This window comes from Pimephales promelas, chromosome 3 (assembly GCF_988280905.1).
Source record: "Pimephales promelas chromosome 3, fPimPro1.hap1.1, whole genome shotgun sequence".
NCBI classification, from domain to species: domain Eukaryota; kingdom Metazoa; phylum Chordata; class Actinopteri; order Cypriniformes; family Leuciscidae; genus Pimephales; species Pimephales promelas.
In genome coordinates this window covers 10,043,845-10,069,267 of record NC_142771.1, presented here as the reverse complement: position 1 = coordinate 10,069,267, position 25,423 = coordinate 10,043,845, and the positions used below count along the sequence as shown (strand labels likewise).

Below are 25,423 nucleotides of genomic sequence, written 5' to 3'. Positions count from 1 at the left end.
GACTGTATTTGTTGTGTCCACACGGCACGGCCGCTGCGCTGCAATGTCATCATCTTCCTCGTTATTATCGCCCTAATGAGTGATTATTCCTGATGGAATTCGTCCGTGACTGAGCCGAGCTGACTGCGAACATCAATTCAATGCTTTCCGACTGAAAGAGCGGATATATAGAGCCTTGTGCAGGACAGACAGACAGACGAGAGGAAGGTGAGCTGTGGGCGAGCACGCGCGCGCGCGCCTGCCTGCCTGTTTGTTTTCTCTTGTGTTTGTTATGCTGTGGGAATTGGGTTGAAAAACCAGTTCTTTAACCAATCACAACACAAGATCGTCGCAACGACCAGACTAAAGAAACCGAATAAAACTGATAGAGGGAAACAGTGTGATGCATGTTTGATGTAAAAACAGACAGCTGTGTTATTTCAAATAAAGAAAAGGAAAAGAATACACTACATAGAGGCAGACACCAAAGCTGTGTCATCAATGTGATGTCACTACTACCGCGTCACAGTGATGATAACCCTGCCGTATGTTTAATAACGACACGCATACATACTACAATTGCTAAGTAGTCTATGCATATCAATCAAATACCCGACTGACACATTTAAACACAAAGATGTATTTTATTTCATGTCAAATCAGGTGATATTTTAATCTGAGTATTGATATGGGAAATGACGTTCCCCTCAGTGTCAATATGGTGGTTAAATGGCCTCTTTAGTGCTTAACAATATGGCATGTGTTCACACTTTCTCTTGATAGGACCACATTGTCTAGTCAAGTCACCTTTATTTATATAGTGCTTTTACAATACAGGAAAATAATGCAACAAAGTTGGTTTCTGCCGTACAGCAGATCTAGAAGAAAATTCAGTGATTAAATGGTTAATTTTTATTGCAAAACAAGTGTATATATATATATATATATATCGTCCTGGTGAAAACCGTGATGTCATCCCTGTGCAATCACAAATGAGATAGCAGTTAATTGTATCAACTTCTTGTTTCTTTATCTGAGACATGAATATTATAGTTATTCTGTTATCCCAGAATGTAGTTGCGAAACACAGCGAAACTCCAGCAATAGCTCTGATATGGTTTTCTTTGCATTTCTTGAGCAGTGACCCTGATGTTCACTTTTCTGTTGGTCCAGGTTGTGAAGTTCTGCGGGTGGAAAATGGCCGTGTTGCAGCAGTTTGGATTGCTTCTGTGGAAGAACTACATTCAGCAAGTGAGTGCTTGATTTATCATTGCAACACGTGCTGATGTTCTTCTGTTTTATAAGGTTTTATGGCAATGATATACGCTAGTTTTCAAAGCTTTTGCATCAGTAAGATATTTTCAGATTTTTAAACATTACTTTTATTCAGTTAAATTGCTCAAAAGTGACAGTAAAGACATTTATAATGTTACAAATAACTTCTATTTCAAATAAATTGTGTCTTGAGCATCAAATTAGCATGATTACTGAAGACTGGAGTAATGATGCTGAAAATTCAGCTTTAACGTCACAAGAAAAAAATATATTTTAAAATATATTCGCATAGAAAATTTTAATTTCAAATAGTATTTCACAATTTTATCGTTTTTACTGTATGTTTTAAGCAAATAAATGCCGTCTTGATGAGCAGAAGAGACTTCCTTTAAAGAATTAAAAAAAAAAATTATACCAACCTCAAACTTTTGAATGTTAGCATATAACATGTAAGGCAATTCGTTATAAAGCCCACAAATAATGGCGTCAGAGGTGCTCTGTGTGATAAAATGCTGTTCTGGATAGTTGTTTAGAACCAAGCAACCAATCATAAACTCCCTACAAACTTGCCTTTATATGAAATATTAACGTGTTTGGTATATAATCGTTCACGCTGTGTTATGATTTCTAGCATGTTTTAGAAGAGTGTTTTGACAGATGGACTAAATGGCTTGCATGCATTTCTCGGCACGCTCTGATGTTAGTAAATCGTCCAAATACGAATGTGAAGCCCTAGGTGTAGCCTACATTGTAAAATATTTCAACTACCTAAAATGAATCCTTCAGGCCAGAGTAAAGTATGACAATGTGAAACATGCAATGAGATCCGCTGATATGATTGTAAAGCGCTTTGGGTGAATAGTAGTACACATGAATGTGCTATATAAACAGTGTTGTGCAAGTTACTTCCAAACTGTAATACATTAGGTATTACTTGTTACTGTTATTTAAAAGTAATTCATTACCTTACAATATTACTGTCTCAGATTTGTAATGCGTTACATTACTCATGTATTACTTTTGAGTTACTTTCACCAAAATAACTAAGTAGAACTTAACTTTTGGGCTGTAGCGATATGCAATATGAAACCGAAATCGCCATTCGCCACACGACTCAAATCCACGAACCTACAGAATCGCGACACACCTCTTCCAACTCCCAGCGTTATTCTCCTTACCGTCCAGATCCAATGCTGCCTTATCTTTAAATTAGGCTATTAGTATTATTTGAAGTTAACATTATAAAATATGTAGACCTACACCACAAAACTAGTTAAGGATAAATTATTTAAAATTGGGGAAGTCCAGCATTATGGACATGATGACATTTGCAGTCAAAACTTGAAATAAAAATTCTCAGAAAATTCATGTATTGAAACGTATATAGGCTACTTCCTTAACTCTTTCCCCGCCAGCGTTTTAAAAAAAAGTTGCCAGCCACCGCCAGGGTTTTTGACGATTTTCGCTAAATTTGAATGCCCCCGCTGAATATTTTCTTCCATGAATATATGAAGATGATATATATAAAAATAAAGATCTGAGCCTCTGCTTTTAGGCAAAAAAAACGTTTTTATTTTATCTTCATCTGTTCTTTTTTTATTGCCTCTTGAACAGAGGTAGGTTTTGTCAAAAACACAACATTTTGGACAAAAAACTGAGAAAAAGGTGTTTTTATCAAACAAGTGCATTTAAAAGCAGAATACATTCAGATGTTGTTTCCTTCATATATAAAACTTTCCAAAATAAATTAAAAACATAAAATAAATGTAAAATATATCAAATTTCCCAGGATGTAAGGGAAATGTAACTTTTGCAATAAAACTTCTGCCTCTGCCTCTCTGTGTTCTACCTGTGAATAATGAATAATTGGAATTACAATAAACAGGCCTAGACACACACACACACACACACACACACACACACACACACACACAAATACATATTACAATGTGGTAAATGTGCACAAAGAGAGAAATAATTTGACAATTACACCTTCATATTTAGACAGCCACACATAAATGCCTGCACACACACATACATATTATAGTGTCATAATATTATACGATCTATCTGCGGCACGTCCATGGCTAGCATGAACATGTGCATCTCTCTCACTGACTACTTTGTCCCGATCAGATTCAGAATTATCAAATAAAGAGTGATCGGACTCCGAGTCCATTAACCTCCAGTACTTCAGCCATATACCTCTGCATTGTCTGTCTGATACATTCTCACTACTCCACTGTTTGAGACGATTGCAATCTGTTTCTCTAAACAAAGAGTTGCGCAATCATTCAGGACATGCGCGTGGGTCTTCCTTACCGTATACCACCTAAAACACGGATACCCGGAAAATTCCGTGTTTGGCGCAGATGCGTTTTTTCATTAAACACGGAAAATTCCGTGTTTGGCGGGGAAAGAGTTAAAGGACTCCAGACATTAGACAAATATCAGTCTATGTTTTATTTTTAATATTAGGGAAAAGACACACATTCATGCGTGACAAAAAAATAGGAGGCAAAATATATTTTTTGTAATTCTGTTAATTACACTGCGCAAATCGGATGAGGAAGGGTTGGCTCTCCAGTCTCCGTAGAACTTAAAATATTCATTTGATTTTAGTTTTCGTGTTCGCATTTATGAGGAAAAAACAATGTTACAGACGCGACCGCTCTGAACTGGCACTAAAAGACTGCTTTAAAACTTTCACATAGTCTGTTGCCTTAAAGAAGTAAAAGCAGACAATACACTGTAATACAACTGTAATACAAGCCTCACTGAACATGTAACGAGTAAAATATTACTGAAAATTGATTAGTAATGCCTTACACTACTGCGTTACAGCAAAAAGTAATATGTTACTGTAATGTATTACTTTTGTAATGCGTTACTCCCAACACTGTATATAAATGCCTCATCCATCCATCCATCCATCCATCCAACCAACCAACCCAGGATTGTTTTAACCCAAGGTTAAAAATCACCCTAGGTTAACTATTTCCACGCTAGCGTAAAAAAACAAAGTTGTCAACCACCGCCAGCATTTTTGGTTATTTTGATGGAAGTTTCATGGCCCCCAGAATATTTGTGGTAACACTTTACAATAAGGTTCATTAGTTAACATTAGTAAATGCATTAACTAACATGAACTAACGTTCATGTTAGTTCACAGTCCATTAACTAATGTTAACTAATACAACCTTTGATTTTAATAACGTATTAGTAAATGTTGGAATTAATATTAACTAAGATTAATAAATGCTGAAGAAGTATTGTTCACATATTGTACATGTTAACTAATGTAGTTAACTAATGTTAACTAATGAACCTTATTGTAAAGTGTTACCATATTTTTTTGTATGAATACCTGAACATGCAATATATCAAAAGACAGACCAGCCCCTCTGCTAAAAAAAAAAATATTAAAATAAAAGTATTCTAGAGTCATGCATTTTTTCAAATCAAAAATTGAATGTGGGTAAGAATGTGGGTAAGTTTCATCATTGATTTATCCACAAGTTTCCTACGCCCCATGAGGCCTTGCGTCAAAAGTGGGCGCGACTTCCGGTTGGAAGTAAACAAAGCGCGACTTGACATGCTTGACACTCGTTCATTCAACAGTTGACAGTCATTCAAGTTATAGCGATCCAAACTAGCTAACGATGTGGGAACACGACCTCAACGAAATTCAAAAGGGTGAAATAACAGTATTGCAGTAGTTGATTGGGAGTATTATAACATTATTAATTATCAATACTCATCAAGGCATCGTGACAGACAGATGTGCGAGCTTACAAACAATTAAAATAAAAAAATACACACTTAGTCATTGTGCTTTGGAGTTTATTCAAAATTATAAATGAATGTGCTGCTTGAATACATTAACTGGCACATTTGGTATTCTGTCAACACAGGCTTTGATCCTGAGTTTAGGTGTAACATCAGTAGCGAACAGCCAATCACATGCTGATAGAGTTTATAAAATATAAAGAATTTAAAAAAAAATGTACACAGGAAGATTCGTCGTCTTTTGGGAGGTGATGGAAACTGACGTTACAGTCGTTGGCAGGATCAGAGACGGGCTCTGGCATGATCACTCGTTTTCAGCTTATGTTCAAAACAATCACGTTTAAGCCACTGAACTAGTTTAGTCCGGTTATACGTACAACCGCGAACAGCACATATTGTCCCTGAGCTCCGTAACGACATCTCTCATAAAGATTTGCGTCTTTAAATAGTAAAATAATTCTCCGAAAAACAGCTAGCCTCTTCGCTAACTAACACACAAAATACCATTGGAATGCTACTTCCGCCGCGTCACCGGAAGTTTCTCCCACTTTATTTTTTACTGGAGCGCCCCTCGGAAACTTGTGGATATGCTGTTGAATGTTGATGATTGTGCTATTTTCCATATGCATATGATTACATATGAGATTGCTTGTTTCTGCATCTTCTTCGCCTGTGTTTGATCCGGGGATTCAGTTCTCTTTCAGAAGATGTGTAATAGCGCCCCCTACCGTATAACACTGGAAACACAAAAAGCCAGAAAATTCCATCAATGGTGGGGAAAGAGTTAATTATTTAAAGCCTACTAGAGTGAGTTTGGTCTGAAAAGTGTAGAATAAATCTATAAAGACTGATTCTTGAAACCTGATAGTTAGGGTTGGGTATCGAGAATCGAGTATCGATTGGAACCGGGACTAACTTTTCGTTTTTCCTGGAATCGTTCAAAAGTTAAAATTTCGATTCCTAGTTTCGATATTCACAGTCCGCCGAGCGGAAGAAGAAACCGCTGAACAACACCAACGAAGAAGCGTCTACCGGAAGTGTTGGCATAACCACGCGAGTCGAACATGAGTCGGCGGTCCAAAGTGTGGCTTCACTTTTCTAAAAATAACGAAATCTCGGCAAAATGCAAAATTTGTGAAAAAGGAGTATTTCCTTCAGAAAGGAGTATTTCCTTCAGAAAGACCGTTGGTTAGCAAGGTTAGCTAAACTTTTTTGACCCTGCCTCTTAAAAGAATCGGAATTGAGAATCGTTAGGAACCGGAATCGAAACAAGGAATCGGAATCGGAATCAGAATCGTTCAAATTCAAACGATACCCAACCCTACTGATAGTATAGTTCAGATGCTACAGCAAGACGCAGAAGCAAATCTATTTTTGAAGAAACCAGGAAATGTTTCAACTAGTTTGCGGCGGATATAAAGACACAACCCAAGGCTTGGTGCACAAATGTAATCATTAACCCCATTCACCTTATTTGCTGTAATGATCTAACTCGCCGGCTCTTTTGCGCTGTTGAATAGCTTTAATGTGCCTTCCTGTATTTGGCCTTAGATTAGATTTCCGAGTTTCTTGTTCAGTTTTTTTTACCGTGGGTGCATGGCTTTGATCATGTGTGTGTTATTATTTGTCGGACCTTTGCTCTGCACACTTGTGGATGTTTGCTGTCTCGTGTAAGATCATGTGAAGGTGAAGTGTATCAGAAATGAACTCTCTGAACAATCAATTGAACTCGATCAAAGTGCTTGGAATCGTCCCGATTCCCTGGTGACAGAGGGTGTTGCTGGGAAACCCCAGTAAACACTGGTCCCCTTATGCCTCATTATAGCAGACATATAAAGCAGATTAGAGCCTTCCTGACCCAGTTCAGAGGTCGAACGCTCTTCATCGACCCAGATCAAGCCTCAGGTGCTGTGTGGGCTCCTGCTTGTTTACACATGAAGCATTGACATGACACTTGCCCCCGGTTTCACAGACGAGGCTTAAACTGAAATGCATGTTTGAACTTTTTTAACTGAATGCAACTTGCATTGATATCTCTTAAAATAGGTCAGTGCCATTGTTTTGTCTCAAGATGCACACCAGTAATGTGTTTTTATAAGGCATGTTTATAAAAGCCACTTAAATGTCTCGAACCAAATTGAACCAATGCCCTTTACGTTTTGTCCTCTGTCCATACGGTCAATACATTTTATTTTATTATTTTTTTTATTTAAATTATTTTATTATTTTTTTATTTTAATATTTATTTTATTTTAATATTTTTATTTTATTTTATTAAATTTAAGTGTTTTATTTGATTAAATGCTTTTGTTTTTTATTGTTTTTTCTATTTATTTAATTATATAATTTTTTCCATTTATTTATTAGATTTTATTGAATTTTATTGAGTTAAATTGAATTTTATTTTTAAATCAGCCTAAAAGTGTAGAAGTATATTTATTTTATTTTATTTTTCATTTTATTTTACAACCATTCACCCATCCACTCTTATCTACATATCCATCCATCCATCCTACTCCCTCATTGACCGTCTTCTGTTTTACTCATTGACCATCTTCTGTTGTACTCATTGACCATCTTCTGTTTTACTCATTTGTACTCATTGACCATCTTCTGTTGTACTCATTGACCGTCTTCTGTTGTACTCATTGACCATCTTCTGTTTTACTCATTGACCATCTTCTGTTGTACTCATTGACCGCATTCTGTTGTACTCATTGACCATCTTCTGTTTTACTCATTGACCATCTTCTGTTGTACTCATTGACCATCTTCTGTTTTACTCATTGACCATCTTCTGTTGTACTCATTGACCATCTTCTGTTTTACTCATTGACCGTCTTCTGTTGTACTCATTGACCATCTTCTGTTTTACTCATTGACCATCTTCTGTTGTACTCATTGACCACATTCTGTTGTACTCATTGACCATCTTCTGTTTTACTCATTGACCATCTTCTGTTGTACTCATTTGTACTCATTGACCATCTTCTGTTTTACTCATTTGTACTCATTGACCATCTTCTGTTGTACTCATTGACCATCTTCTGTTGTACTCATTGACCGCATTCTGTTGTACTCATTGACCATCTTCTGTTGTACTCATTTGTACTCTGACCAGCTTCTGTTGTACTCATTGACCATCTTCTGTTGTACTCATTGACCATCCTCTGTTGTACTCATTGACCGTCTTCTGTTTTACTCATTTGTACTCATTGACCATCTTCTGTTGTACTCATTGACCATCTTCTGTTGTACTCATTGACCATCTTCTGTTGTACTCATTGACCGCATTCTGTTGTACTCATTGACCATCCTCTGTTGTACTCATTGACCATCCTCTGTTGTACTCATTGACCATCTTCTGTTGTACTCATTGACCATCTTCTGTTGTACTCATTGACCGCATTCTGTTGTACTCATTTGTACTCTGACCAGCTTCTGTTGTACTCATTGACCATCTTCTGTTGTACTCTGACCAGCTTCTGTTGTACTCATTGACCATCTTCTGTTGTACTCATTGACCATCTTCTGTTGTACTCATTGACCGCATTCTGTTGTACTCATTGACCATCTTCTGTTGTACTCATTGACCATCTTCTGTTGTACTCATTGACCGTCTTCTGTTGTACTCATTGACCATCCTCTGTTGTACTCTGACCAGCTTCTGTTGTACTCATTGACCATCTTCTGTTGTACTCATTGACCATCCTCTGTTGTACTCATTCACCGTCTTCTGTTGTACTCATTGACAGTCTTCTGTTGTACTCATTGACCATCTTCTGTTGTACTCATTGACCATCTTCTGTTGTACTCATTGAACATCTTCTGTTGTACTCATTGACCATCTTCTGTTGTACTCATTGACCATCCTCTGTTGTACTCATTGACCATCCTCTGTTGTACTCATTCACCGTCTTCTGTTGTACTCATTGACCATCTTCTGTTGTACTCATTGACCATCTTCTGTTGTACTCATTGACTGCATTCTGTTGTACTCATTGACCATCTTCTGTTGTACTCATTGACCGTCTTCTGTTTTACTCATTTGTACTCATTGACCATCTTCTGTTGTACTCATTGACCATCTTCTGTTGTACTCATTGACCATTGACCATCCTCTGTTGTACTCACTGACCATCTTCTGTTGTACTCATTGACCATCCTCTGTTGTACTCATTGACCATCTTCTGTTGTACTCATTGACCATCCTCTGTTGTACTCATTGACCATCTTCTGTTGTACTCATTGACCATCTTCTGTTGTACTCATTGACCATCCTCTGTTGTACTCATTGACCATCCTCTGTTGTACTCATTGACCGTCTTCTGTTTTACTCATTTGTACTCATTGACCATCTTCTGTTGTACTCATTGACCGCATTCTGTTGTACTCATTGACCATCTTCTGTTGTACTCATTGACCATCCTCTGTTGTACTCACTGACCATCTTCTGTTGTACTCATTGACCATCTTCTGTTGTACTCATTGACCATCCTCTGTTGTTCTCATTGACCATCTTCTGTTGTACTCATTGACCATCCTCTGTTGTACTCATTGACCATCTTCTGTTGTACTCATTGACCGCATTCTGTTGTACTCATTGACCGTCTTCTGTTGTACTCATTGACCATCTTCTGTTGTACTCATTGACCGTCTTCTGTTTTACTCATTTGTACTCATTGACCATCTTCTGTTGTACTCATTGACCGCATTCTGTTGTACTCATTTGTACTCTGACCAGCTTCTCATTTGTACTCTGACCAGCTTCATTGACCATCTTCTGTTGTACTCATTGACCAACCTCTGTTGTACTCATTGACCATATTCTGTTGTACTCATTGACCGCATTCTGTTGTACTCATTGACCATCTTCTGTTGTACTCATTGACCATCCTCTGTTGTACTCATTGACCGTCTTCTGTTTTACTCATTTGTACTCACTGACCGCATTCTGTTGTACTCATTGACCATCTTCTGTTGTACTCATTGACCGCATTCTGTTGTACTCATTTGTACTCTGACCAGCTTCTGTTGTACTCATTGACCATCTTCTGTTGTACTCATTGACCTCTGATGTACTCTTTGCCCTCCTCTTTCTCCCGGTCTCCAGAAGCGTCAGATCCTGGTTATGCTGGTGGAGGTCGCGCTGCCTCTGCTCTTCTCAGCCACCCTGATCATCCTGCGGCAGAACGTGTCCGTCACCACCTACCCGAATGCAACACGCTACGACAGATTCCCTTTGAGCGACTTGCCGCGTCCGCTGTGCTTTGAACAGCTGCAGCTGGCCTACGTGCCCTCGAACGCCAGCGTGGTGCGGGGAATCACAGAGGACGTCCAGCGGAGCCTGGGAAGCTGCATCAGAACCAGTAAGAGCTTCAGCTTCAGTGTATTCATATCAGCGTATTCACAAAAACTCATCATAGCTATGGGCAAGAGTATGGGCTAATCTTGTTCCCATACATCAGACTTATTGCAATAAATATTTTATTAATACTGCTAAAAATAATAAAAAGTAAAAAGATTTCCATACATTAATGAAATAAATTGTTCACATTGTAAACCTGCTCAAAGCAGGACTTTTTATTTTAATGACTTTATTGCAACTCTATGCAACAAATTGACTACATGGAAAACCTGGAATTAACATATATACAATATATACTATATATATATATATATATATATATATATATATATATATATATATATATATACATATATATATTAGGGCTGTCAAATGATAAATCGCGATTAATCGCATCCAAAATAAAAGTTTGTGTTTACATAATATATGTGGGTGCACTGTGTATAATTATTTTGTATATGTAAATACACACACACATGCATGTATATTTAATAAAAAAATATTATTTATATGTAAAATATTTATATATAATGAAAATTATATATAAATCTATATACAGTATATACATGAAAATATTTCTTAAATTACAAGCATGTGTGTATATTTATATATAAAAAATAATTATACACAGTACACCCACATATATTATGTAAACACTTTTATTTTGGATGCGATTAATCACGATTAATCGTTTGACAGTCCTAATATATATATATATATATATATATATTTAATTTCCAGGTACTGGCAACTTTTAAAAAGTTATATATTGTTTATGCTCTTTTAATTGTGTAGATATTGCTCCTCGTTAGTGCCATTTTTTAAATTAATATTCTTTGTCTTGAAAGCATTAACAGTCAAAACTAATTCAAACTTTGAAGATGAAAAAAGTCAAAATTCCATGTTGTTATTGCCTTTAAATTGCATCTCATGAGAGCAATATCTTTCAAATCTTTCTTTTCTATATTTATTGATATTGCATGTCTATCCGGAAATCATAACCAAGTTTGTTGGTCCAAAAGTGTGTGAGGATCACTGATCTTTAGTCTCTTCAGTGTGAGTTTACAGTTGACATGCGAAGCATCTCTTGAGTTTTGTGAATGAATAGCATTATGACCTCTCCAAAAACCTCGAAACAGCTTCTGTCCGGCCCTTGACTTCTCATGTTTATGAGCTGTCATGAAGTCCTGCAGCTGATGACTCACATAATAGACGTTTCTCTGGCCTGCGTACTGATAATGGAGGAGGACGTCCATAAACTGATGCCTCAACTTTGACTGTAAAATGAACTGCTTTAATGGTGGTAAAGTGCTGTGTAATATTCACAACTGACTGAACATACTGGTTTAAACGAGTCTGTGCTCAGCCAATGAAAGTCTGTGATTTTGACATTATGTGGGATAGCTGAGAAGAGGAAGTTTCAGGCAAATGCATAATTTATATGAAATTGCAGAGCTATGAGTTGAGGTTTATTTATACATGGACATGACGATAGTGATGACTTAAGGATAAACGAGTGAGTCACAAGCTATTGATTCTGTGGGTCATTTGACCGGATTAATTTGACTGGTTTGTGAGTCTTTAGGACTGTTTCATTTAAAATAACAGTTCATTATTTGTTCATGAGCAACACTGCTCACACTGACCGTATCAAAGACAACACAATAGAAATATATTCTGCCTATTGTCTTTATATTATTATGCAGACCAGACTGCACATTCAGGGCACGTTTACACGACAGCGATATGCTTAAAGCTGAGACGTTTTTTCTTTGAGTTTTCCGCGGACAGACTGACGACACCATTGTCAAAACAAACCCCATTCACACAGATCCGCGAAAACGACTAAAAACGCTGTATTCTACTGCCAGGCCACTAGATGGCGATGAAACACTATAGACTGAACATGTAATACGCACATGCATGGCGTCATCGCGTTTTTGCGGTTTACACGGAGACCGTTTTCAAGTTTGCGTTTTTTAGGCCCCCAAAACGTTTGTCGTGTAAATGAATGGCCAAAACGCATAAAAAATTTAACGTTTTTAGTTGAAAACGCTGTGGTGTAAACGGCCCCTAAGAAATAATATCATATATTTTGCCTTGACACTATAGATTGTCGCAGGATTATTTTAGGTCTCCAGAACCACTGACCAGAGTTATTTTAGTATTATACTCTTATATAGTATAAAATATAGTATTTAGTAGTATATAAAATACTAATTTAGTATTAAAGTTAGAGATGCCACAGATTTTGGCCGGTACTGATAATTCTTTTATAATTGAAAGCCGATTTTTTTTTTTTTTTTTTCAGAGCCTGGTTACAAAATTAAAGTCTTGCTAGTAAAATCCATGTACCAAGCTCACAATTATAATGGTCTCATCATAATTTTATGTAGCCTTCATGACAGACTTGCTCTGAAATAATCTATTATTTATCGGCTTTAATATAGCGGCCAAATTTTATTACCATGTCGATAGCTATAACATTAAAAATGAACATATAGGCCGATACCGATATGGTGGCCTAAATACTAAATACTAATACTATTTTTATATTATTAATATTTTGAATATGGTTTTATATTTTTAGTTTATATTTTTTATTTAGCTTTTTCTTTTTTTTAAACATTTTCTATTTATTTTTACTTTATTTTGAGTAATTTAGTACGTATGTAATTTCAGTTAGTTGCTAGTCTTTTAAGTGCAAGTTTTTCATCTAATATTCATATATTACTTCAGCGTTGTTTCAATGAACCCAATTGTTATTATTTATTTTTTTATTTAACAAATAAAATTATTGTGGCCTAAATACTAAATACTAATACTATTTTTATATTATTAATATTTTGAATATGCTTTTAGTTTTATATTTTTAGTTAGCATTTTTTATTTAGCTTGTTTTTTTAAACATTTTCTATTTACTTTATTTTTTTTTTTTTTGAGTAATTTAGTACGTATGTAATTTCAGTTAGTTGATTGCTAGTTTTTCATCTAATATTTATATATTACTTCAGCGTTGTTTTAATGAACCCAATTATTATTATTTATTTTTATTTTTTTATTTAACAATATCAAAACCACCACTAACGAATTCTGTGTTGTTAGTTTTTAAAATCTGCAAATGGTTCAGAGCTAGAACTGGTTACCGATTTCCAGCCATAAATGAATTTAATCAGCACTTCAAAAATGACTTAATTTCTGGTTTATCTTTTTTCATTTTGCTGGTAACTTCACAGTAAGCTTCCATACAGTATGTTAACATTTGTCAAATACATACAAATCAAAAGTAGGATCTGTTGATATTATTTAGCTCACATGAGCCAACATGAACTAACATTGAACTGTTGTATTTGAATAATTAATGTTAACGAAGCTTAAAAATACTGTAACGCTTGAGTTGCTCATTGCTAGTTACTGTATTAAATAAATTGTTAATGTTTACATTGGCACATGTAACACAGATGCGTCCCGGTTGTGTCGACTGGATTTGCTTGTTGATCCTGGTTTAACCGGCTCAACTGGCGTCTCCTGTTTATAGGCAGACACTGTATCTCTCACAAATAAAGTAATGTGAGAACATTTGATTACATGTTAGATGAACGTTTGACCTACAAATGAAAACTGCTATTATGTATTCACCCTCATGTCTTTCAAACCCATGTGTGTTACGTGTTTCTCTAATAGTGGCATATCTTCATTCAGATCTTTCCAATAACAACAATGTCTAGAGACCACGTCTGTCAAGCTCCGCAAAGGACCACTAAAGTAGCGTTTAATAAAGTGGTGCGTGGGTGACGTCAAAACTCAGACGACTGATCCGCCACTGGTTCTCTCTAGAGATTTTCCTATGGGGGTTTTATGAGGAAATAAGGCGTTGAACACAACTGACGATTTACGTTCACAATATTCCGCAGTGTAAATTACACACGCCCACACCACAGGCGTTCTTATCTAGTTGCTTAGAAACATACATTTAAAAAATCAAAACAGCATTGTGGAGTAAAACACTCAAGCATCGTCAGGACGTGTTTACCACAGACCTTATTTTACTCATAAATTCACGAATCTCATTTTAAAACCCCATATGGGAAATCTTGAAGGAACCAGACGCAAATGAGTCTTCCTGTTTTTGAAGTCGCCCCCGCTATATCCAAAGAATAAAACATTAACGAACGCTTCTCAAATGTATCTAATTTATTTTTGCGCAAAAAACAAAAAAGACGTTTTATTGGTTTATAACAACATGAGGATTAGTAAATAATGAAACACACTTCATTTTTGGTTAAATATTATTTAAAGAGCCTCATTAACCTCTCTCTGTGTGTGTGTGTGTGTCTCTTACTCTGTGTGTGTGTGTGTGTGTGTGAGAGAGAGAGAGAGAGAGAGAGAGAGAGAGAGAGAGAGACAGACTCTATTTGGCGTGTGTGTGTGTACTTGCACAACTATCTTAAATATAGTTGTCCTCATAAATATAGATGTGTGTGTTGATTGTATTTAGGCCGTAAATCCCAGTCGTGACCTGGCTGAAGTCCCAGTTTTGCCGAGTGTCTCATTAGCGTTTCCTTTTAACAACATTCTGTGGAAAAATATACCTAGGGGTCATGATATCATTATCGCATGTTTACTGCAGGCTGACACACATCCAAAAATCAATTATGTTAAAGGTCAAATGGTGAGCCAGTGTCCACGCAGCTCCTTTAAAGGTCACATGGTTGCTTGAAATGGCTAAATTTCTTATCGATTGATCTATTTTTATCAGTTTAACCCTCAAACTTCCTACGCACTGAATTGATCGCATATATAACGATATGAACAATTGGCATTTGTTGGAGAAATATGTTTTCTTTGCTTAAGTGTGTGTTGTCTAGGTGTTGCCAAGGTGATTTGCTAGATGGTTCTGGCGTGGAAAGAGGCCTCGCTCGAGTCTTCGATGTTTAAGTATGAGCTGTAGTAACTGTGATGTATGTGTCGTCTTGTTTTCCAGTCCGTGGATTTGAAACCGAGGAGCAGTTCGAGGAGTTTGTGAAAACTGACCCAGAGTCAGGCAAGATCTTGGCAGCCATTGTGTTTGAGCATCCTTTCAGCCACGACGATGAGCCTCTTCCTCTGCAGGTGAGACTCTCAGACCCGACGGACATTAGCGTTCCTCTGAGCTGACAACCAATCACGGTCTTCCTGTCAGCCGAGGTCAACCTGTACAACTGCGTACCGAACGCTTGTGGATGAATCTCATGAAGAAATGTTCATGCGTTTCACTTCAACATGCATTAAAAAAAAAATGCATTACACCATTTATTATTACTTAAATACAAGTAATTTAATTACAAATTAAGTGTATACAATTTTTTAGCTTAAAGCTTAATTTTCATTTCATTGTAATATATTTGCATTCATTTGCATAAATAAACATTTGTAATGTAATATTAAACATTTTTCCCTCAAATTCTCATTAATTCAAAAACATTAATGCCACGGAATGAAAAATAAAAAGGTAATTGCGCCTTTTTTATCACACAATTAAGAAATTGGCAAAAAATAAAGTCAGAATTGCGAGATATAAAGTCTGAATTCTTTCCCTCTAATTTAGACTTTATATCTCGCAATTCTATATCTCGCAATTTTGACTTTTTTTCGCAATTCTGACTTTTTCTCGCAGTTCTGACTTTATTTCTCGCAATTCCAACTTTGGCTTTAAATTCCAACTTTCTCTCAATTCTGACTTTGTCTCGCAATTCCGATTTTATGTCTCGCAATTCTGACTTTATGTCTCGCAATTCTGACTTTATGTCTCGCAATTCTGAATTTGTCTCTCAATTCCAACTTTCTCTCAATTCTGACTTTGTCTCGCAATTCTGAATTTGTCTCGCAATTCTGAATTTGTCTCGCAATTCTGACTTTATATCTCGCGATTCTGACTTCGTCTCTCAATTCTGACTTCATGTCTCTTAATTCTGACTTTGTCTCTCAATTCCAACTTTCTCTCAATTCTGACTTTGTCTCGCAATTCTGATTTTATGTCGCTCAATTCCGACTTTGTTTCGCAATTCTGAATTTGCCCCGCAATTCTGACTGTCTCGCAATTCTGAATTTGCTTCACAATTCTAACTTTATTTCTCGCAATTCCGACTTTATTTCTCGCAATTCTGACTTTATATCTCGCAATTCCGACTTTTTTTTTTTGCAATTCTGTTTATATCTCGCAATTCTGACTTTGTCTCACAATTCCGACTTTGTCTTTCAATTCTGACTTTATGTCTCACAATTCTGACTTTATTTCTCGCAATTCTGACTTTATTTCTCGCAATTCTGACATTATATCTCGCAATTCTGACGTTATATCTCGCAATTCTTACTTTATATCTCACAATTCTGACGTTAACTTGCAATTCTGACTTTGTCTCGCAATTCTGACTCTATATTTTGTAATTTGACTTTATAAGTCACGATTCTGATGTTATAACTCACAATTCTGAGAAAAAAGTCAGAATTGTGAGATAAAAAGTCACAATTATTTTTTCAATTGTTTTATTATGTGGCGAAACAAAAACAAAACAAAAAAACATGTTATATATTAATAATAATTCCAAGTTATGAAATCTATTTAAAACGGTTTTATTTTTTAAATTAAAAAAAAATTTCATTTACATATTTATTTTTTTTATACTTTAATATTCTTGTAAATATAGTATATGTATACTTGATTTTAGTGCTGACAATTGTGGGAAAATAATTGACAAAAATGATCATGATCCAAAAAAATGGCATTAGTTTTACATATGCAAAACCATTTTCTTTTGATTTTGGTTTGCAATATATAGCGGGTTCTTGTCCGTTTTTGTTAGCGTCTCGTCTTTAAACTATGATTACTGTTACTAAGGAAGGAAATGTTCTTTTCTGAGCATTTGAGGACAAAATAACTGGTTTTTCACAGCAGTGAAAAGTGCAGAGTGCAAATCTAGGCTTCAGAATCAGGCTTAAGTGCTCCAGCAGCATTTGCCCTCAAACCATATTTGCTCATGTCTCGGGCGCCTGCCGCGGTTTCAGACATTTCGAGATGCACTTCTTGAGTTTCCTCCATGTGTCTAATGTAAAGATGAGGTCTGGTCTCTTCTCATAAGGACATGAGTGAATCATCTCTCATGATGAAAGCTTGCGAGTCCCTCGCAGAGGGTTTAATGTGTGTACCACACATCTGCATCGATGGTGAGGGCGTTTCTGTGTATAGGGTTCATCAAATGTTGGTTTTATAACACTTAACATAAGATTGGTTGTACGAATCATTCACACACAGAGATTTGTTTTCCTCTTGTTAAATGAAACCCGAAATGTCACAGTGTTTACAGATTTACATATATTTCCAGTAGACTGAAAGGTGCGTTGTTGTCTTTGATTAATTTAATGTTTGTCTGATGAACTGTTGTCTCTCACCTGGGAGTAGAAACCCAATTGAATTTTATTCAGATAAAAACAAGGCTGTGTGTGTCTGTCGGTCACATGACGAAACATTGGAGAAGCAATTTTCAGTGGATAAAAAGACCTGTGAACAATCAGGGCTGCATCTATTCATCAAAATAATAATTTAATTATGAAATACTCAGTATCTTTATTTTACAGTAAAATTTTACAACGGATAAAATTTTATATTAGTAACACAGTTTGTCTTTAATTTTACAGGTAAATTATAACAGGAAGATTTCTTATTTTGATATTTAGTTGTATTAACAATAATAATACTAATAATAATTAGTATTAAATACTTCTTTATTTACCGGTACACTGAAATATTACAACAGTCCTATTACAACATTTTATTTGTATTTAGTACCGTAATGATAATATTAGTTATTATTGTTATAATTGAATATATATAAATAATATACTTAATAGTCTTTTTTTCCAGTTAAATATTATTATAGAAATGTTTCATTTTAAAAATATTTTTTATATAATAATAATAATAATAATAATAATAATTATACTTATTGTTGTTGTTCATAAAATAATTACTAAATGTCCTTATTTTACAGTGAAATATTACAACTGCAAGATTGTTCATGTTTAATATTTTTATTTAGTAATTTCTATTATTATTATTATTATTATTATTATTATTATTATTAAATGCTCCATTTCGATATTTTACAGTTAAATATCACAACAGAAATATTTATCTTGTTTGATATTTTGATTTAGCAATATTAATAATAATATTATTAAAATAAATACTCAATTTCTTTATTTTATCATTACATTTTACAACATAATGATTATATTATTATTATTATTATTATTATTAGTTTATAAATTTTATTATTTTATTATTATTGATAACAATTTTTTTATTTTTTAAATTTTATTAAAATTGATTATTTTATAGTCCTTTTAATATAAAGTCTCGAAATGTTTGGCCAAATTGTTTAGTCCTTTTTTTTTTTTTTTAATCATATTTAAAATCACAATCTGAATATTTATACACATTTAGCAGCCCTAAAAATAATTGTCATTGTAGCAAAAGAAACATTGAACCCATTGAACCCCTCACAGCGTTGTCCATGTCAAATGAACTGTAGCATGTGCTCTGAAGTATATACTGAGCAATATTCAATATTATCTGATGTGGTAACCATAAGAGTTGCTTGATGTGCTGTTGATCAAGACAGAGGAGTAATAGATGAGCTCGTAAGCCACTTTGTACACAACCCACATGCTAAATAACCCTTGATCTTATGTGTGGCAGGTCAGCTATCATCTACGCTTCACGTACAGCCCCCGAAACGCTCCGGCCCGTGAGAAGTCCGAGTTCAACCCCAACAATGACCTGGACTGGCACACGCTCAGCTTGTTCCCGCTGTTCCAGCTGCCCGGGCCCAGAGAGCAACACGAGCCGCACGGCGGCACGCCAGGTCAGTCGGCACTCATGCATTGTGGGAAATGTTGGTGGTAAGGTAACACGAACCCAAGTCAAGTCAAGTCGCTTTTAACAATTCAAATTGTTTCAAAGTAGCTTTACAGTGATAGGAAATGAAAGTTATTGTCCAGCTAAAATACGTTTTTTGATTGATTCACTTCCGTAGCAAAGTTATTAACCTAGGGGGCGCTAACACGACACAGTTTTAGCTGAAAACAGAGAACTTGTAATGCGTTCTGGACATTCATTTGCATGATAGTGGTTTTTAGTGGCTCGAGAACACAAACTTTGAAATGGTTGAAAGTTTTGAAAACATTTCGTAAAACGTTATCATCTGCATTTAACTGCGTTGAGTTGCTTTATACTGGAAGTGCTAAAGACCTCAGAGCTTTTATGATTTTTGATCTTCAAGTATGGCATTATAAACTAACCTGTCTAACCTTTTGAGATAGATGTTATTTATAAGTTTAATAACACCTTCATTGATATGTGTTTTTTTGGCTATGTGTCTGATTTGTAGATTGTACCCCCCACAAATAGGTTATTTATATTTCCCGTTCATTTCATATTGCTGGTCATTTTTGACCGATAAGAACTAGGGCTGTCAAACGATTAATCGCGATTAATCACATCCAGAATAAAAGTTTGTGTTTAGATAATATATGTGGGTGTATAATTTTTTTTTTTGTATATAAATACACACACACATGCTTGTATATATTTAAGAAATATTTTCATGTATATACTGTATATAGATTTATATATAATTTATATTATATATAAATATAAATATTTTATATATAAATATTTTTCAATATTAATAATAAATTTAATAATAAATTTATGAATAAATACATTTTAAATAAAGAAATGAATAAATATATTTTTTCTTAAATATACATGCATGTGTATATATACTGTGTATATATATATATATATATATATATATATATATATATATATATATATATATATATAAACAAAATAATTATACACAGTGCACCCACATATATTATGTACAATGTTTTATTTTGGATGCGATTAATCAAGATTAATCGTTTGACAGCCCTAATAAGAACACGAGGGATGTTTTTTTTAGAGCATTTAGCATTTTCAAATCATGTGTGTGTGTGTTCGCATATCTAGTGTGAAGTAGTAGTAGGGGTGTAACGTACATGTATTCATCCCGAACCTTCACGGCAGAAGAAGAGACGATCTACGCACCAAAAACAATAGTTCAGATGGCACGCAACAGCTTGCTAGTGGCTTATACGCTGAGTTTCAATTCATTTTTGTGACGTGCTCCGCAAAATTGATGGAAAGAAAACCGGGATGGCAGAAATCGGCATCCTGTTTGTTTTCTTTATTTTACAAAAGTACATTGTTTTGTTTTTATTGTGCGTTTCCAATGATGCTTACTCATCTATGTATAGGACCATAAATGACGAAGTATTTAAGGTTGTTTCTGCTGTTGTATTGAGTCAAAATCATTAGACATTGTGGTGATTTGTGTCGTGGAGTGAAATATACGCGTCTAGGAAATGTGACCTGGGTGCCGCTTCACTCGCCTTGTGTAAAGCGGAAGTAGGCTCAGATGTAGATGCCACTTTTTGCATTGATCTTTGCGTATCCGCCATCGTCACCGCATGTTAATGAACTCAAAGAAAACGACAGCTTAGCTGAACACGTAAATCAAACCCGTAAGTTTGAAAACAGTCGTTGAATTGTACCGTACAGCATTGGCCAATCTATCAATTAGAGGAACAAATCAACAATTCCTTAATTTTTATTTTAATCAGTCATTAATCTGTCTGGGCTGGACATGTAGGCTAAAAAAATCGATGAAAAAATCTCGTATCGAATAGGGATGGGCAACGATTAATCGCGATTAATCGCATCCAAAATAAAAGTTTGTGTTTACGTAATATATGTTTGTGTAGTGTGTATAATTAATTTGTGTATATAAATACCCACACATGCATCTATATATTTAAGAAATATGTGCATGTATATATTTTATATATATATTTATTCACAATTAATATTATATATAAATATAAATATTTGATATTTATTTGATACACATTTTTCTTAAATATATACATGCATGTGTGGGTATTTATATATACAAATTAATTATACACACTACAAACACATATATTATGTAAACACAAACTTTTATTTTGGATGCGATTAATCGCGATTAATCGTTGGATATCCCTACGAACCATTAAAACAAAAACGGAGGTACGTGCCAAACTGTGACTTCCGTGTACCGTTACACCCCTAATATATATATATAGCATTTACATTAATCGTTCCGTTAAAACTTCTCTATTTTTCAATCTGAAACCTGTTAAATCATCATGTTTACAGACATTTTTGAGTTATTGTTTGTGGCGTTGTGTATTGTAAAATTGGATCAAATTTTTACAAAAAAGAATGTTAGTGAGTGCATTTGTTTTACTCGTAAATAATATACATGTTAAAAGTATTTCAGTCTTATGACTTTGCAATAGAAACAGTGGATATTTTAATGTTTACAGTTTGGCCACATTCGTTTCCATTGTAAGTGTTTTTTTGTTGTTGTTGTTGTTGGTAGATTGTACCAAACTGAACCAAACTAGATTTGAATCAAACCCAATTTTTGTGTGTTCCCCTCAGATTAATTAAAACATTAAAATAAAATGTGGTAATCCACATTATGCTATCAACGAATGCTTTAAATAGACTGCTGAAGTTACGACGTCACTCTGTAGGCCAAAACGCGGAAGTGAGTTAGCATTTTAGCACATTTCGCTGTAAAGTCTATGGGATTTTCGAATGGGTTTTTGCTAAATCGCCTGAAATAAGGTCTGTGGTAAACAAAGCCTCTAGATATTTTCACGTTTTGATCTATGACATCGAACACACAGTATTAACCTGCTTGTGGTTTTTTTAAACTTTCTTGTGTCTGATTGTGTTTTTAAAAACTTTATATAGGCTTCAAAATGCATTTTGGATTAACTTGTAAAGATTATCTTGATAGACAAAACGTGTAAGGGTCACAACCCTTTGTTAAACACAGATCTCATTTTTTTTTGCGAATTTCCAAAAGTCTATGGGAAAAATGCATTGCTTTTCAATCGAGGGAACCCATGCGCCGCTAACCTCCGAGTTGTCCTACAAAGTGATGTGATCACTTCGGCACTCAATAGAGAGCCTAAGTCCCTCCCCTTCCGGTCGACCACCATGGGACCTTATTTCGGAAAAATATCGAATGGTAGTCAATGGCGAGAGACAACAGATATTTTGATCTCGTTTGAATTGTGCCCTGAATTACACATATGATGTTTGTCAATTTAAAAGATACATTTTAAAGTAAAGAAAGTCGCAGTTTGATGTAAAACCGTTCAGGTATAAGACTGTGAAAATACGTAATTACAAAGACTACAAACCCCAAAGGCGCACATTTTCTCTCAATGAATGAAGCTAACTTTACTGAGGCTAATGTCTGTCATTGTTTCTACAGTCTTACGTTATAATCGTAACGTTACGTCGTGTTTTGTACCAGACTGCACACACACGAGCAGCGGATCTCGTTTCGCTTCCTGGGAGATGTAGTTCTTAGAGCGATTTTCACATAAAACTAAATGTTACTCAAACTGCGACGTTTTTGACCTTCAGAATTATCTTTTAAATTGACAAACATCATATGTGTAATTGAGGGCACAGTTCAGACGGAATAAAAAGATAAGTTGTCTCTCGCCATTGACTACCATTCATATTTTTTCCGAAATAAGGTCCCATGAGCTGGAAGTGGAGGGGCAGGACTTAGGCTCTCTATTGAGCATAACTTTAACAGAGCTCAGAATATCCCTTTAACAGACATCTCCTCCATTCATTTGGTTCTCTCATGGACCATCTCTTTCTCTTCGACGCCTCTTGACAGGTTATTTCCGCGAGGGTTTCCTGCAGGTGCAGCACGCGGTGGATCGGGCCATCATGAAGGCCTACAACAGCACGACTGCGGCGGCCCTCTTCAAGCAAACGCAAGTGCTGCTCTCCCGTTTCCCTTACCCAGCGTTCATCTACGACATCTTCATCCTGGCCATCCAGAACCAGCTGCCCCTGCTGCTAGTGCTCAGCTTCACCTACACGTCTCTGAACATCGTGCGCGCGGTGGTCCAGGAGAAGGAGAGGAAACTGAAGGTGATGAACGTGTGTTGAAAGAAACTAGATCATGCTGGTTTTGATGCAAGAGAACTAACTCTGTAATCGTCTTGTGTGTGTTGCAGGAGTACATGCGCATGATGGGTCTCAGTAACTGGTTGCACTGGAGCGCCTGGTTCCTCATGTTTTTTCTCTTCCTTTCCATCTCCGTCTTCTTTGTCACTGTGCTCATCTGTGTCAAGGTAAACAGAGGCACATTGGTGATACAACCTGTTCTTTCAAAAGTACCTGCTTCTAGAAATGTTTGCATTTCTTTGTTTGTTTTAACTCTTTGACAAGTAAACTTTAGGGTTGAGAATTGAGAACCAGTTTATGCACCGATGTGAAAATTTTGGCCGATACCGATAATTCTTCAAATTTGAAAGCCGATAACTAGGGTTGGGTATCGAGAATCGAGTATCGATTGGAACCGGGACTAACTTTCCGTTTTTTCCCGGAATCGTTCAAAAGTTAAAATTTCAATTCCTACTTTCGATATTCACAGTCCGCCGAGCGGAAGAAGAAACCGCTGAACAACACCAACGAAGAAGCGTCTACCGGAAGTGTTGGCATAACCGCGCGAGTCGAACATGAGTAGCTTACGTCGGCGGTCCAAAGTGTGGCTTCACTTTTCTAAAATTTAACAAAATCTCGGCAAAATGCAAAATTTTTGACAAGTATTTGTGACAGAAGGAGTATTTCCTTCAGAAAGACCGTTGGTTAGCAAGGTTAGCTAAACTTTTTTGACCCTGCCTCTTAAAAGAATCGAAATCGAGAATCGTTAGGAACCGGAATCGAAACAAGGAATCGGAATCAGAATCGTTCAAATTCAAACGATACCCAACCCTACCGATAACCGATATATCGGCCGATAAATTTAAATCCAAATTTTTATCTAATTTTGAGAGCCTGATTACAAAAACAAAAGTCTCACAATTAAATCCATGTCCCAAGCGCACGATTATAATGATGTTCTCATTATAGTGTTGTCAGACAGATTTGCGTTGTACTTCTTGTACCGAACCATATTTTCATTTTTTTTAAAGAGATTTCAATAATATTTTAAGAAAATCCAAAACATAAACAGTGCTCAACAAGTGTCTCAGCCGAAGGGAATAATACATTATTTATCGGCTTTAATATATCGGCCACATTTTCTTACCAGGCCGATAACGATAACGTTAAAAATGAACATATATCGGCCGATACCGATATGCTGGCCGATATATCGGCCATATATATATATGACCCTTTTTTAAGATGTTATTGTAGTTAAGACAAGTTAATTGTCTCCTCAAAAATACAACAAGAATCACTACATATTTATGAATCTTTGTGATTATAAGCTAATAAAACTGTCTGTCGTAAGATCATGTCAACAGAGGTCCATTAAATAATAATAGCTGATACAACTTTTTGATTTTAGTGAATATTGAGATTAACATAAACTAAGATTAATTAATGCTTTAGAATTATATTTCATTGTTAGTTCATGTTCGCTAACGTTGTTCACTAAATTCACAGAAAAGGAAAACTAAAAATCTGTTAAATTAGCAGATAAGAAATAGGAATAATTGCTAACACAAAGCTTAATACAAAGAAAGTTATGTACGTTTATAATTCAAAATAAATACTTGTACAAAACTCAAAAATATAACATTAGGCAATAAAGTTGTTTTCTTTAATTAGTAATGTGCATGTATTATATCAAATTTGGCCATAATAAAAATCATAATACAATAGGTGGTTTGCAGTCACGTGATTGTGTTGACGCGCAGAATGCAGGTGGAGGGCAAGGAGTGAAGAGCGCAATGGACGAGATGGAGGAAAATCCGTACTGTACTACTTTAGACGCTATTACAAGAGAAATATATAAACAGAAAATCGAAACATATGTGGGACGTGATTAGGGT

The 25,423-nt window shown here is 35.4% G+C and overlaps 1 protein-coding gene across 1 annotated transcript in view; it reads left to right on the top strand.

Annotated features, from left to right (window-relative positions):
• Nucleotides 1-15: 15 nt before the first annotated feature.
• Nucleotides 16-25,423, top strand: part of abca3b (ATP binding cassette subfamily A member 3b) — a 61,822-nt gene continuing 36,414 nt past the window's right edge. Inside the window, exons 1-7 of the mRNA XM_089128175.1 lie at nt 16-207; nt 1,153-1,230; nt 10,157-10,412; nt 15,396-15,523; nt 19,149-19,314; nt 23,251-23,510; nt 23,597-23,713. Of these exons, the coding sequence (XP_088984301.1) occupies nt 1,177-1,230; nt 10,157-10,412; nt 15,396-15,523; nt 19,149-19,314; nt 23,251-23,510; nt 23,597-23,713 (981 nt within the window). The 5' untranslated portion in view covers nt 16-207; nt 1,153-1,176. The remainder of the gene's footprint in view (nt 208-1,152; nt 1,231-10,156; nt 10,413-15,395; nt 15,524-19,148; nt 19,315-23,250; nt 23,511-23,596; nt 23,714-25,423) is intronic.